At 45.6% G+C, this 16,513-nt stretch overlaps 1 protein-coding gene across 1 annotated transcript in view; it reads left to right on the top strand.

Moving 5' to 3' along the window:
• LOC124035678 (transcription factor 25-like) overlaps positions 1–15,474 on the top strand; it is a 38,885-nt gene extending 23,411 nt beyond the window's left edge. The window contains exons 15-18 of the mRNA XM_046349259.1: positions 1,448–1,538; positions 2,213–2,292; positions 7,666–7,741; positions 14,042–15,474. Coding sequence (XP_046205215.1) covers positions 1,448–1,538; positions 2,213–2,292; positions 7,666–7,741; positions 14,042–14,209 — 415 coding nt within the window. The 3' untranslated portion in view covers positions 14,210–15,474. The remainder of the gene's footprint in view (positions 1–1,447; positions 1,539–2,212; positions 2,293–7,665; positions 7,742–14,041) is intronic.
• The last annotated feature ends 1,039 nt before the right edge of the window (positions 15,475–16,513 follow it).

The raw sequence follows: 16,513 nt of genomic DNA, 5'->3' as shown, positions 1-16,513 counted from the left end.
CATAATCGGTCGACCTCTAATAGAGAGTTTTTACATAGAGACGTTACGTAGAGAGTTTACATAGAGAGTTTACGTAGAGAGTTTACGTAGAGAGGTTACGTAGAGAGGTTACGTAGAGCGGTTACGTAGAGAGGTTACGTAGAGACGTTACATAGAGTTTACATAGAGACTTTACATAGAGAGTTTACATAGAGACAGGTCATAACGTGCTCTTTGCGCTCCAGGGGTCCTAATGTTTATGGGTTGTTTTCTCACTGTCAGAAGTCCTGATACCTATACTACAAATGTAGTTTGAGGAGTTGGCGAGGTAACTTTGGTCTGAGTTGAATTTGGGATTACCAGTATTACAAATGTGGCTTACCTTTTAGCCAGGTACATTTCTATGGCAACCAATCCTTCAGATCTAACTTGCTCCAAGGCAGGCTAACTCAGGGCTAACTACATTTATCCTGAATGGAGTGTCTGAGCTGCAAGTTGAGGACCAATGAAATCAGATTCCCTCCCTCTCTCAAAGATTACTTCATCATTCACTTCATTTGAGACAGACAACTAATTAAAGATTTTATTCATCAAATGTGTTTTTGTGTGTGAAAGAAATAGTAATGGTTAAAATACCTATCACATTACACATAGTAATGACCGATGCATTCGAAACTTCACGCAAAGTAAAACTTTTGTATGACCCAATACAGTTGTTTTATTATAAGAGGAAAAAGATGCTCATGCATTGGTAACCACACCAAAGTAATTCAATAAAGACTGCACTTAGAAGTCTATTTCACACCATAGCCTGCTGAATTTGCCAGATAACTTTTCTTTCATTTATGCACAAATGAAAATGTGGCACTGACTTGCCCATGGATTGATGTTTTAGTATTGTCTCAATGAAGAGTTGGGTGTTGGACTAGCAGATTACCCCTATTCCTTAGATTAAATAGCATGCTTTAATGGAGAATCTCCTTGGAAAGTGCTTTTTAGTCTAGGAACAGGCTTAATCTAGGTCTGAGAAACCATCCATAATTCCACGACAAATCTGCAAAAGTTATTGTTTCATAAGTGTTGAGGCAACACTTTTAGATTAAATATAGCAATGTTACATTTTGATGTCAGGAAGAAATCAAAGGAACCTCCTGAAATGAGGCATATTGGCTTATGTCTCTTTTTATTTGATTATTATTATTAATATATATTTGTTGTACTTTTACCCCTTTTCGTGATCCCGTCCGGCTAACCCCTCCCCTAACCTGGACGAAGCTGGGTCAATTGTGTACCGCCTCATGGGTCTCCCGGTCACGGCTGGCTGTGACACAGTCTGGATTCGAACCCGGGCTTGTAGTTACGCCTCAAGCACTGCGGTGCAGTGCCTTAGACTGCTGCACCGCTCGGGAGGCCCTGGCCTATGTGTCTCTGACTTTGGTTTCCCCTCCTGTCTCCTCCGTCCCCCTAGGAGGAAGCAGAGGTACCAGAGTGCCCCCCTGAACATCCATCGCCACGTCATCCTGTCTGAAATCAAAGAGGCCACCTCCACTCTACCGCTGGTGAGAGACTCAGGCAACAGCCACTCTACTATACCCTGGTCACCAGTTCTGTTTCTGATTTAGCCCAGTAATCCATTGTCATGCTGTTTGTCATTTGTTCAATCAGAAACAGATTTGGCAACCAGGTTTACTCTATTATTAAGTCTGTGTCTCATATAGCACCCTATCCCCTTATATTGCATGACTTTTGACCAGCCATAACCCTGGTCAATAGTAGCACACAGTATATAGGGGAATAGAGTGAATTATCTAATCATAGTATAATTTCCTTACTGCTTTATCACATGATAATGAATGGTTGTATTCATTCATTATGTACACTGTATATCCTGTATGTTTATAACATGAAATGTCCCACAGAGTAAATGTTGTTTGCAGGAGAGTAGCGTACACATACACAACCGCTACAGTACAGAGCATGCCAAATTATGCTGAGAATGTAGTCCTCTAATTCAAAGAGATAAATAACAACTGGCATACGGCTTCCTTATTGGTTCCATGAAGAACCCAATCAAATATAATGATTGGACATCCTCATCAAGAGGTCCTCATAACACAAACGAGATCAACTTGATGTTTTGGATGCATGACAATTACATCAGTAACAGAGTGTTAGTGAGGATAGGCCTTCAATATGTTTACTGTAATGGTGAATTGTGTGTGTTCTCTCCCAGGAGGTGACCACTCAGTCGGTGATGGGGTTCGATCCTCTCCCCCCGCTGGACTCAGTGGTCTCATACACCCGGCCTGAGAGGTAACCCTCCAAACATGTCCTAACTTGTGTCATTATACATATCTTGTGCAAGGTAGGGTATGTACCAGTGCAGGTTTTTACATAGTACACAAAATATAAACACTACCGTTCAACATTTTGAGGTCACTTAGAAAATGTCCTTGTTTTTTTAAATAAAAGCAATTTTTTTGTCATTTAAATAACATCAAATTGATCAGAAATATAGTGTAGACTGGCAGCTTCATTAAATAGTACCCGTAAAACACCAGTCTCAACGTCAACACTGAAGAGGCGACTCCGGGATGATGGCCTTCTAGGCAGAGTTCCTCTGTGTTCTTTTGCCCATCTTAATCTCTTCTTTTTATTAGCCAGTCTGAGATATGGCTTTTTCTTTGCAACTCTGCCTAGAAGGCAAGCGTCCCGGAGTCGCCTCTTCACTGTTGACGTTGAGACTGGTGTTTTGCGGGTACTATTTAATGAAGCTGCCAGTTGAGGACTTGTGAGGTGTCTGTTTCTCAAACTAGATACTCTAATGCACCGGGGCACTCCTCTTTCTATTCTGGTTAAAACCAGTTTGCGCTGTTCTGTGAAGGGAATAGTACACAGCGTTGCACGAGATCTTCAGTTTCTTGGCAGTTTCTCGCATGGAATAGCCTTCATTTCTCAGAACAAGAATAGACTGACGAGTTTGAGAAGAAAGTTCTTTGTTTTCTGGCCATTATGAACCTGTAATCAAACCCACAAATGCTGATGCTCCAGATACTCAACTAGTCTAAAGAAGGCCAGTTTTATTGCTTCTTTAATCAGCACAACAGTTTTCAGCTGTGCTAACATAATTGCAAAAGGGTTTTCTAATGATCAATTAGCCTTTTAAAATGATATACTTGGATTAGCTAACACAACGTACCATTGGAACACAGGAGTGATGGTTGCTGTAAATGGGCCTCTGTACGCCAATGTAAATATTCCATAAAAAATCAGCCGTTTCCATTTACAACATTAACAATGTCTACACTGTATTTCTGATCAATTTGATGTTATTTTAATGGACAAAAACTTGCTTTTTTTTAACAAGGACATTTCTAAGTGACCCCAAACTTTTGAACGGTAGTGTACATATATTATATATACAGTGCATTCGGAAAGTATTCAGAGCCCTTGACTTTTTCAACATTTTGTTACGTTGCTGTTTTTCCTCGTAAATCTACACACAATACCTCATAATGACAAAGCAAAAACAGTTTTTTGACATTTTTGCAAAAGTATTAATTTTAAAAAAGTATTCAGAACCTATACTCAGTACTTTGTTGAAGCACCTTTGATTACAGCCTCGAGTCTTCTTGGGTATGACGATACAAGCTTGGCACACCTGTATTTGGGGAGTTTCTCCCATTCTTCTCTACAGATCCTCTCAAGGTCTGTCAGGTTGGACGGGGAGCGCCGCTGCACAGCTATTTTCAAGTCTCTCCAGAGATGTTTGATTGGGTTCAAGTCCAGACTCTGGCTAGGCCACTCAGGGACATTCAGAGACTTGTCCCGAAGCCACGCCTGTGTTGTCTTGGCTGTGTGCTTAGGGTCGTTGTCATGTTGGAAGGTGAACCTTCACCCTAGTCTGAGGTCCTGAGTGCTCTGGAGCTTCAAGGATCTCTCTGTACTTTGCTCCGTTCATTTTTCTGGTGGCTAGCCTTCCAGTCCCTGCCACTGAAAAACATCCCCACAGCATGATGCTACCACCACCATGCTTCACCGTAGGGATGGTGCCAGGTTTCCTCCAGACATGAATCTTGTTTCTCATGGTCTGAGAGTCTTTAGGTGCCTTTTGTTGGAGAGCTGCAGAGATGGTTGTCCTTCCGGAAGGTTCTCCCATCTCCACAGAGGAACTCGGGAGCTCTGTCAGAGTGACCATCGGGTTCTCGGTCATGTCCCTGACCAAGGCCCTTCTCCCCCAATTGCTCAGTTTGGCCGGGCGGTCTGCTCTAGGAAGAGTCTTGGTGGTTCCAAACTTCTTCCATTTAAGAATGATGAGACCTGTGCCTCGACACAATCCTGTCTCGGAGCTCTACGGACAATTCTTTCGACGTCATGGCTTGGTTTTTGCTCTGACATGCACCTTATATAGACAGGTGTGTGCCTTTTCAAATCATGTCTAATCAATTGAATTTACCACAGGTGGACTCCAATCAAGTTGTAGAAACATATCAAGGATGATCAATGGAAACAGGATGCACCTGAGCTCAATTTGGAGTCTCATAGCAAAGGGTCGGAATACTTGTGTAAAGAAAATTTACTTTTTTATTTTTTTAAATAATATATAATGTGCAAAAATGTCTAAACCTGTTTTTGCTTTGTCATTATGGAGTGTAGTGTGTCAATTGATGAGGAAAACAATTAATTTAATCCATTTGTGGAAAAAAGTCCAGGGGTCTGAATACTTTCCGAATGCACTGTAGCTAGTTATAGAATGTGGCTCCTTCAGGGCCTCCCGGGTGGCGCAGTGGTCTGGGGCACTGCATCGCCCAGGCTCTGTTGCAGCCGGCCGCGACCGGGAGGTCCGTGGGGCGACCCACAATTGGCCTAGCGTCGTCCGGGTTAGAGAGGGTTTGGCCGGTAGGGATATCCTTGTCTCTTCGCACACCAGCGACTCCTGTGGCGGGCTGGGCGCAGTGCACGTTAACCAAGGTCGCCAGGTGCACGGTGTTTCCTCTGACACATTGGTGTGGCTGGCTTCCGGGTTGGATGCGCGCTTCGCCTCTCCCGAGCCGGTACGGGAGTTGTAGCGATGAGACAAGATAGTAATTACTAACAATTGGATACCACGAAATTGGGGAGAAAAGGGGGTAAAAATCTAAAAAAAGAATGTGGCTCCTTCAGATTGCTAGGTTCTTCTCTATAGTTCTACTTGGATCAGCAATCCTGTCAGTGCCTCTGGACTGAAAACCAAGAGTCAGGACAGTATCTGCTTGTGTTTTCCTAAGCAGAACCAATACAGCTTGGTTTGTTTCAGTCTACCTAAGGCTGTCTGGCCCACTGGCCACTGACTCCATTGAGGATCTCTAATGAAGGTATATTAGAGTACAGTGTAAGGGGATGGGGGTGATCCATTTGTAATGTTCAGGAGTGTGGACATTAGAAAGGCACACGGTTATGTAGACCGGGGGAGGTGAGTTAACCCTCTCTCTGTCTTTGCCAATGGTGACAAACGCCATTGATGTACATTTGGCATAAGGGAATAGCCTTGATTTCACCACCTTGCATCTCTCTTAATGGTCTATCCCTGACACACCCTTCCTTCTTTCTCTCCCTCCCACCTATCTCTCTCTTCTCCCCTCTCGCTGTCATCAGTTTCTCTGAAATAGCATGTGGTTACAGGAGTGTTGTGGGTTCCTGACTGAGGCCTCTTTCCTCCCATCTTGTGATAGCTGTTAACCAGCAGAGTCAGTGGTGGATAGTAGGGAGGCATCAAACCATCAGACAGGCGAATACGGTGACAATTAAAAACATGACAAATTGACTCCTAGTCAAGGGAAAGTGTAGCATTTGTTTTAAGTGGGGAAGAGCTCCTAATGTTCCTGAGGGCTGTTGTGTGGAGCACACTGTCCCCTGTCCTGATGATCTCTGGTGAGAACTACTTAGAATGACAGCCCACCCATATATCTGAGGACAGCCCACCCATGTCTGAGGACAGCCCACCCATGTCTGAGGACAGCCCACCCATGTCTGAGGACAGCCCACCCATGTCTGAGGACAGCCCACCCATGTCTGAGGACAGCCCACCCATGTCTGAGGACAGCCCACCCATATGTCTGAGGACAGCCCACCCATGTCTGAGGACAGCCCACCCATGTCTGAGGACAGCCCACCCATGTCTGAGGACAGCCCACCCATATGTCTGAGGACAGCCCACCCATATGTCTGAGGACAGCCCACCCATATGTCTGAGGACAGCCCACCCATATGTCTGAGGACAGCCCACCCATATGTCTGAGGACAGCCCACCCATATGTCTGAGGACAGCCCATCCATATGTCTGAGGACAGCCCACCCATGTCTGAGGACAGCCCACCCATGTCTGAGGACAGCCCACCCATGTCTGAGGACAGCCCACCCATATGTCTGAGGACAGCCCACCCATGTCTCAGGACAGCCCACCCATATGTCTGAGGACAGCCCACCCATATGTCTGAGGACAGCCCACCCATATGTCTGAGGACAGCCCACCCATATGTCTGAGGACAGCCCACCCATGTCTGAGGACAGCCCACCCATGTCTGAGGACAGCCCACCCATGTCTGAGGACAGCCCACCCATGTCTGAGGACAGCCCACCCATATGTCTGAGGACAGCCCACCCATGTCTGAGGACAGCCCACCCATGTCTGAGGACAGCCCACCCATGTCTGAGGACAGCCCACCCATGTCTGAGGACAGCCCACCCATATGTCTGAGGACAGCCCACCCATATGTCTGAGGACAGCCCACCCATATGTCTGAGGACAGACCACCCATATGTCTGAGGACAGACCACCCATATGTCTGAGGACAGACCACCCATATGTCTGAGGACAGCCCACCCATATGTCTGAGGACAGACCACCCATATGTCTGAGGACAGCCCACCCATATGTCTGAGGACAGCCCATCCATATGTCTGAGGACAGCCCACCCATGTCTGTGGACAGCCCACCCATATGTCTGAGGACAGCCCACCCATGTCTGAGGACAGCCCACCCATATGTCTGAGGACAGCCCACCCATGTCTGAGGACAGCCCACCCATGTCTGAGGACAGCCCACCCATGTCTGAGGACAGCCCACCCATATGTCTGAGGACAGCCCACCCATATGTCTGAGGACAGCCCACCCATATGTCTGAGGACAGCCCACCCATGTCTGAGGACAGCCCACCCATGTCTGAGGACAGCCCACCCATGTCTGAGGACAGCCCACCCATGTCTGAGGACAGATCTACAGTGAGGTCCAAAAGTACTTAGACAGTGACACTTTGTTGGAATGGTTAATAATACATTATCATGTATTTCTATTGGGCACATAATCTGAAACACAACCAAAACAAACTGCAAATGCATCCAACAAGTTTGGAGTATTACAAGCTTGTTGTAGTCGGGACCAAATATATGGGACCAATTACTAAACTTTTGACTACTTTAATACACATATAGGTACATTTGCCCAATACTTTTGGTTCTCTAAAATGTGTTGACTATGTACAAAGTGCAGGAGTACAGAGTGAAAACAACAAAACATGGATCTCACTGTATATGATGGTTGGTATAATTTATGGTCATGGGAGAATCCTTATCAGCAGAAGAGTGTCAGAAACGTACTGTATGCTTGTGTTATCCTGTTAGCTTTCTCACTTGTCTCTGTGTTTGCAGGCAGAGTGGGGGAGCCTCCAATGAGAGCACCCTGTCACTGTTCTTCCGCTCTCTGCTGCCAAACTTCAACCTGCAGGTAAGTGAGTGAGCTACAGTAGACTAGGGGTATGCAAGCATGGTCCTCGGGAGCTGCAGTGTCAGGCAGATGGCTTGGGTTCTTTCATTCAAGTCCGTGTCTGATTTATTTAGATCTGGAAAATTCTGATTCCAATCAGTGACATTAATGGATATGGATTTGACAAAGAAGTAGCAGAGGAAGAGGACATCAGCAGACACTGTGGTCCCTGAGGACAGAGCTGCATGCCCCCAAGCATGGCAAATCTAAGAAAAGGTCCTCTACATCATAGAACATCATGACTGCTTGTCCTTTGACCCCAATGTCCCATCTCCTGTTGATGACCTCATAAACCAACGTGTGTGTGTGTGTGTGTCTCTGTCTGTCTGACTGTATTGTGTGTTTTTTAACATAGGGCAGGGACCTTGAATAAGATGGCATGTGAAACACAGCCTCATAACGATAATATAGTTAGCATCTCCACTGTGCATTTCCCAATGGGAGACCAATAGGGAACATCAGCTGTTGAGGCATATGACCTCCCCACACACGGAAGAGTGTAAAAACAAATATATAAAGATCACAGGATATTTCAGTTGGCACGTTGCTGCAGCAGACAATGAAAACATTCATAAAGTGTACCGAGAGTCAAAGAACCTGGTCTGTCGCCTCCTCGGGGCTCCCAGATTCCTCACATACACTAGCCCACGCTGTTGCTAAGCCACGGTCAGCGGGATGAGACGTCATCATAATAATCTCAAAACATTTGTGGGAGTGCTGAGCTAATGGAGACATCCTGGGCTACTGTTGGGCTGAGCTAATGGAGACATCCTGGACTACTGTTGGGCTGAGCTAATGGAGACATCCTGGGCTACTGTTGGGCTGAGCTAATGGAGACATCCTGGGCTACTGTTGGGCTGAGCTAATGGAGACATCCGGTGCTACTGTTGGGCTGAGCTAATGGAGACATCCTGGGCTATTGTTGGGCTGAGATAATGGAGACATCCTGGGCTACTGTTGGGCTGAGCTAATGGAGACATCCGGTGCTACTTTTGGGCTGAGCTAATGGAGACATCCTGGGCTACTGTTGGGCTGAGCTAATGGAGACATCCGGTGCTACTGTTGGGCTGAGCTAATGGAGACATCCTGGGCTACTGTTGGGCTGAGCTAATGGAGACATCCTGGGCTACTGTTGGGCTGAGCTAATGGAGACATCCTGGGCTACTGTTGGGCTGAGCTAATGGAGACATCCTGGGCTACTGTTGGGCTGAGCTAATGGAGACATCCTGGGCTACTGTTGGGCTGAGCTAATGGAGACATCCTGGGCTACTGTTGGGCTGAGCTAATGGAGACATCCTGGGCTACTGTTGGGCTGAGCTAATGGAGACATCTGGTGCTACTGTTGGGCTGAGCTAATGGAGACATCCTGGGCTACTGTTGGGCTGAGCTAATGGAGACATCCTGGGCTACTGTTGGGCTGAGCTAATGGAGACAGACATCTGGAGACATCCTGGGCTACTGTTGGGCTGAGCTAATGGAGACATCCTGGGCTACTGTTGGGCTGGAGACATCCTGGGCTACTGTTGGGCTGAGCTAATGGAGACATCCTGGGCTACTGTTGGGCTGAGCTAATGGAGACATCCTGGGCTACTGTTGGGCTGAGCTAATGGAGACATCTGGTGCTACTGACATCTGGTGCTACTGTTGGGCTGAGCTAATGGAGACATCATGGGCTGAGCTGTTGGTGCTGAACTAATGGAGACATGGAGACATCCTGGGCTACTGTTGGGCTGAGCTAATGGAGACATCCTGGGCTACTGTTGGGCTGAGCTAATGGAGACATCCTGGGCTTCTGTTGGGCTGAGCTAATGGAGACATCCTGGGCTACTGTTGGGCTGAGCTAATGGAGACATCCTGGGCTACTGTTGGGCTGAGCTAATGGAGACATCCTGAGCTACTGTTGGGCTGAGCTAATGGAGACATCCTGGGCTACTGTTGGGCTGAGCTAATGGAGACATCCTGGGCTACTGTTGGGCTGAGCTAATGGAGACATCCTGGGCTACTGTTGGGCTGAGCTAATGGAGACATCCTGGGCTACTGTTGGGCTGAGCTAATGGAGACATCCTGGGCTACTGTTGGGCTGAGCTAATGGAGACATCCGGTGCTACTGTTGGGCTGAGCTAATGGAGACATCCTGGGCTACTGTTGGGCTGAGCTAATGGAGACATCCTGGGCTACTGTTGGGCTGAGCTAATGGAGACATCTGGTGCTACTGTTGGGCTGAGCTAATGGAGACATCCTGGGCTACTGTTGGGCTGAGCTATTGGTGACATCCTGGGCTACTGTTGGGCTGAGCTAATGGAGACATCCTGGGCTACTGTTGGGCTGAGCTAATGGAGACATCTGGTGCTACTGTTGGGCTGAGCTAATGGAGACATCATGGGCTACTGTTGTGCTGAACTAATGGAGACATCCTGGGCTACTGTTGGGCTGAGCTAATGGAGACATCCTGGGCTACTGTTGGGCTGAGCTAATGGAGACATCCTGGGCTTCTGTTGGGCTGAGCTAATGGAGACATCCTGGGCTACTGTTGGGCTGAGCTAATGGAGACATCCTGGGCTACTGTTGGGCTGAGCTAATGGAGACATCCTGAGCTACTGTTGGGCTGAGCTAATGGAGACATCCTGGGCTACTGTTGGGCTGAGCTAATGGAGACATCCTGGGCTACTGTTGGGCTGAGCTAATGGAGACATCCTGGGCTACTGTTGGCACAAAGGGTTCTGACAGGATGGAAGGGAACATTGATTAGCTGGAGTTTAGGTAGATATTCCCTAACCCTCTGGATGTTTCTGAATGGATTAACCATACAACTCATTTCATGCCTATTTACTCCATGGCCAAGCCTTAGAAAGTGCTTCTGAGTAGCTTCCTACTCCACTAGATCTACTGCAGCTTATCCACATTAAGTCTACAGTAGTGTAACTTTGCCACAGAAAAACAGGTTCCTATGTTGGAACTAACCAATATGGCCCATGAAGAACATGCTCTTGAAATAGTGTTTTCTGGTGCGTTTTGGACATGTCCGAACAATGTTGACCCATTGATGTTATGTAGTGTCTGACTCTGACCTCTATCTGATGTCCAATAACACAATCTGATCACAATCTACAACCAACACTTTGTGACAGTTGGCATCGGAGGCCTAACAAAGTTTAGCTTCATCATTTGATACAGCACAGATCGTGGAGAAAGATTGACGAGGCAAACTTGGCTTTTGGTACAAGAACTCTTGATTGACTCCGTGTTTTGCATGGGCTAACTTGATTTGAAACCATTTACTGCTATGGATTGGCTAGCCTCTCTTTGATGCACTGTTTTTAATGGTGCGTTACTTGAGTCCTGTTGAAGCAGAACAGACAACTGTTGCATTTCAAGAGAGAGTCTTGATTCCTCTGACTCAGTGTTGTCCATGGCATCCAACGAGTTGGCATGTACTGTCCGCCCCATTGCCCCCTGCTTCTCAGGCAGAGTGGAGAGGAGGTAAAGAGTGGGCAGTGTCACACAGGGTGAAATACACAAGAGACAGATGGTGACAAACACCCCTGGAGAGGAGAGGATAAGCACTCAGCAGCCTGGCACCAGCAACCAGAGGATAGCCTATATTTACACACCACATTGTCTCTCGTCATGTTGACCTACTTCAGAACATTCCTTTGTCTATAAAAAAAGATCCACATGATCAAAACATCAATGGACAGTATACATGTGTGGGAGTGATTTTTATATTTGATGAGGTGTCCTACACTGACTGGCAGTGTGTTGCCATGTAACCTTGTGCAGTGAGATGCAACATGGTGTGAAGGAAGCAAAGCATCGTCTCCTATTATAGTTACTCTCCGATGTCCATGCCAGTTCGGAGTGTAGCTAGCCACGCTAGTGATCAGAGGACATGCGGCTAATTGTAAAGATAATCACTAATGTGGACCACCAACCTGGGCACTCCAGTGTCCTCAGGTCCTCCTGTGCCACAACTGACCATGCAAGTTCCAGAAACACCCACTGACCAAAAGCGTTTTAACCAAGAGGGACCACCTTTTTTTATGCAGCTACTTTTAAACCATCTTCAGACTTATCTGATTAGGAAGAGGAAGAGATGCAATTACGATAAGAATGAGACAGTTTAGGAGGAAGAGATGCTGTCTGCTTTCAGTTGTTTTATTGCACTGTTAGAATAGCTACAGTGTTATCCAACAGGTCTGAAATCACAATTTAGGTGTGTTGGAAATTAAAGGAATCTAATAAATGTATGTTCTGTGTGAAAATCCCAAAAAACATAGACACAAAACACTGACATACTTGTATGTCACCTAGGGTCGTACAAAGCTCCTGTTTGTCTCTTAAAATTCATTTGTTTCCGCGTGATACCTTATTGCAAGGTTTGAAACATTTTGAACCTGAGTGAGACAGGAGAGAATAATGTGGTGTTCTTAAGAGATGGTATTGTGCTTTTCCTGGTGAATTTAAGCAACACATACACATCCAGTGTATTCGGGAAGTATCCAGGCTCCTCGACTTTTTCAATTTTGTTACATTACAGCCTTATTCTAAAATGGATTTAATTACATTTTATACACACAATACCCCATAATAACAAAACATTTTTGTTGTTGTCATTTAAAAAAAAAGTATTCTCACCCTTTGCTATGAAATTGAGCTCAGGTGCATCCTGTTTCCATTGATCATCCTTTCTTTTTTTTTACCCCCTTTTTCTCGCCAATTTTGTGTTATCCAATTGGTAGTTACAGTCTTGTCTCATAGCTGCAACTCCCGTACGGACTCGGGAGAAGCGAAGCTCGAGAGCCGTGCATCCTCCAGAACACAACCCATCAAGCTTCTTGACACAATGCCCTCTTAACCCGGAAGCCAGCCACGCCAATGTGTCGGAGGAAACACAGTATACCTGGTGACCGTGCCAGCATGCCCTCCACAGGGGTCGCTAGTGCGTGCTGGGCCAATTGTGCGCCGCCCCATTGGTCTCCCGGTCGTGGCCGGCTGCGACAGAGCCTAGACTCGAACCCAGGATCTCTAGTGGCACAGCTGGCACTGCGATGCAGTGGCTTAGACCACTGCGCCACTCAGGAGGCCCCTCCATTGATCATCCTTGAGATGTTTCAACAACTTGGAGTCCACCTGTGGTAAATTCAATTGATTGAACATGATTTGGAAAGGCACAAACCGGTCTATATAAGGTCCCACAGTTGACAGTGCATGTCAGTGCAAAAACCAAGCCATGAGGTCAAAGGAATTGTCTGTAGAGCTCCGAGACAGGATTGTGTCGAGGCACAGATCTGGGGAAGGGTAGCAACATTGTTTTGCAGCATTGAAGGTCCCCAAGAACACAGGGGCCTCCATCATTCTTAAATGGAAGAAGTTTGGAAACACCTAGACTCTAGAGCTGGCTGCCTGGCCAAACTGAGCAATTGGGAGAGAAGGGCCTTGGTGAGGGAGGTGACCAAGAACCACCAATCAGGCCTTTATGGTAGAGTGCCCAGACGGAAGCCAATCCACAGTAAAAGGCACATGACAGCCCGCTTGGGGTTTGCCAAAAGCAACTAAAGACTCTCAGACAATGAGAAACTAGATTCTCTGGTCTGATGAAATCAAGACTGAACTCTTTGGCCTGAATGCCAAGCGTCACGTCTGGAGGAAACCTGGCAGCATCATGCTGTGGAGGTGTCTTTCAGTGGGAGGGAGTGGGAGACTAGTCAGGATCGAGGGAAAGATGAACGGAGCAAAATAAAGAGGTCCTTTATGAAAATCTGCTCCAGGGTGCTCAGGACCTCAGACTGGGGTGAAGTTTCACCTTCCAACAGGACAACGACCCTAAGCACACAGCCAAGACAATGCAGAAGTGGCTTCGGGACAAGTCTCAATGTCGTTGAGTAGCTCAGCCAGAGCCCGACTTGAATCCGAGGTATACAAGTGTACCAAGCTTGTAGTGTCATTACCAAGAAGACTCGAGGCTGTACTCACTGCCAAAGGTGCTACACTAAAGTACTGAGTTAAGGGTCTGTAAATGTGATACTTAAAAAGATATATAACTTTTTTTGCTTTGTCATTATGGGGTATTGTGGGTAGATTGATGAGGGGGGAAATGATTTATTCCATTTTAGAATAAGGCTGTAATGTAACAAAATGTGGGAAAAAGGAAGGGATCTGAATACTTTCCGAATGCACTGTAGACACATACACACACTTCCGTATTGTCATGTTCAGTGATGATTAGAATTACTGCTCACACTCTAGTCACTGTCTCTGCAGGGTGAGCCGATGCCGCAGGATGACCTGGAAGTAGCTCAGGCAGGTCGGGAGCTGAACCAAGAAGTAAATCGTCTGATGGTGGCCATGAGGGACATGCTGGCCAACATCCAGTTTCAGGAGCCACCTAGAGAGGACAACCCTGACAGAGATGAGGGGGAATGGGACTGAGATGAGGAGGATACAGAGAGAGGTGGAGTGAGACTTGAGGGAGGGGTACATAGAGATGGGAATGGATAGAAGAAGATAAAAGGTTGATTAAGATGAATGGAGTTGGAGTACAGCAGGGTGGTAGGAGGATGAAGAGTGAGTGAGGGAATAGATTCGGTGAGGGTAGCAGTAACAGATGTACTGTAACCTTAAATAAAGAAATGGTAGGTCATCTATATGACCCAAACATCAAACAAACTCTCCCTTTCTGATATAGGCACAGTAGTATCACCTCTTCCTCCTGTCATCGTCAAGACAGTCCACCAGCCCTCTCTCCTTCCTCATGTTGTCCCATTCTCTTTCCTCAGGACAGTTGTTCTTACTGATCGAGAAGATCAGGAGGCTGCGTTCATCAAGACAAAAACTCCCTCAGTTTTTTTTAAAAGAACATTGCTTATCAAAAAAATGAATATTGTGTTTCATCGGAAGGATAATGATGCCCTCCTGCTACAGTATATCTGTAGTGGAATTATTTATGATTGAAAAAATCCCTATGGTGGTGTCTTAGCAACCAAACGTCGTACACACATTGACAGTCTACTGCCATACGAGTTGATGAGAGTCAGGATAAAGGTTAATGAGTGTCTGATAAAAGTCAGAATTATACAGTAATTCACCTTGTGAGTGGAACAAATAGACTTAACCTCTTATTCCATTTTTAATATTGGCCATAACAACTTTGATTTTTAACTTCAACTCCCAATTAACCCTGTTCATCATTGAATATAAAATGCTGTTGTCTTAGAAATCTGATTTTGAGGATAAAATTCAAACTGATCAGGATATTTTTCTGTTGTGATTCTCTATAAAGAGGTATTTTTAACCTTACCTGAAATCAATTCTAGGCTGTTTATTAACTAGGGCCCGAAGTTGGTCCCAATGAGGTCATGTTGGCAGGAAAAACTACTGGCCCAAGTCATCTGTTAATGTCAGGAAAGGATTGCATGATATCCAACCCACTACTGTAAATACTCTGCTTAGAAATCATTTATTACACAAGCTAATGTAAAGACAATAAACTTGATGTTCATATGGTTCAATACTGACTTGAGTAAAAATACATATTTCATAATTAATCTCTTTCCAGGCCAATAGGGGGTTCATTCTGTGTCTTGGCCTCCCAAGCCGCCTGATCATGAGTGTTTGCTGCACGGTGAGTGGTAATCAGTCTAGAAATTACAAGGCTATCTGTGTCTACCATCCAAAAATAAATGTCCTTTCACTTATCTTGAAGTCTTTGATGCTGAGAAGATTAACTGGTAGGTGTTAATTGATATGTAGTCAGTCAGTTGTTGCTAATGCATCTGCCATTACTCAATCTGAGGACACTGCCTCTCAGGTTCCCGTTATAATAGAGCAGTGTTTCCCAAACTTGGTCCTCGGCACCCCAAGGGATGCATTGTGGTTTTGCCCTAACACTACACAGCTGATGCAAATTATCAAAGCTTGATGATTAGTTGATGATTTGAATCAGCTGTGTAGTGCTAGGCGGGAAAACTAAACGTTCACTCCTTGGGGTTCCGGGGACCATGTTTGGGAAACCCTGCAATAGAGAGTCTTACGTACAGTTGAAGTAGGAAGTTTACATACACTTAAGTTGGAGTCATTAAAGTCATTTTTCAACCACTCCACAAATTTCTTCTTAACAAACTATAGTTTTGGCAAGTCGGTTAGGATCTACTTTGTTCATGACACAAGTAATTTTTCCAACAATTGTTTACAGACAGATTATTTCACTTATAATTCACTGTATCACAATTCCAGTGGGTCAGAAGATTACATACATAAAGTTGACTGCTTTTAAACAGTTTGGAAAATTCCAGAAAAATGATGTCATGGCTTTAGAAGCTTCTGATAGGCTAATTGACATAATTTGAGGTGTACCTGTGGATGTATTTCAAGGTCTACCTTCAAATGCAGTGCCTCTCTGTTTGACATCATGGGAAAATCAAAAGAAATCAGCCAAGACCTCAGGAACAAAACAATTGACCTCCACAAGTGTGGTTCATCATTGGGAGCAATTTCCAAATGCCTGAAGGTACCACGTTCATTTGTACAAACAATAGTATGCAAGTATAAACACCATGGGACCACGCAGCCGTCATACCGCTCAGGAAGGAGACTCTGTCTCCTAGAGATGAACGTACTTTGGTGCGAAAAGTGCAAATCAACCCCAGAACAACAGCAAAGGACCTTACTACTTGAGTAAAAGTCTAAAAGTATTTTGTTTTAAATAAACTAAAGTATCAAAAGTAAATGGAATTG

This window comes from Oncorhynchus gorbuscha, linkage group LG05, assembly GCF_021184085.1.
Source record: "Oncorhynchus gorbuscha isolate QuinsamMale2020 ecotype Even-year linkage group LG05, OgorEven_v1.0, whole genome shotgun sequence".
Taxonomy (NCBI): domain Eukaryota; kingdom Metazoa; phylum Chordata; class Actinopteri; order Salmoniformes; family Salmonidae; genus Oncorhynchus; species Oncorhynchus gorbuscha.
Note: the sequence above shows the minus strand (reverse complement) of the source record. Positions and strands in the feature narration are given on the sequence as shown.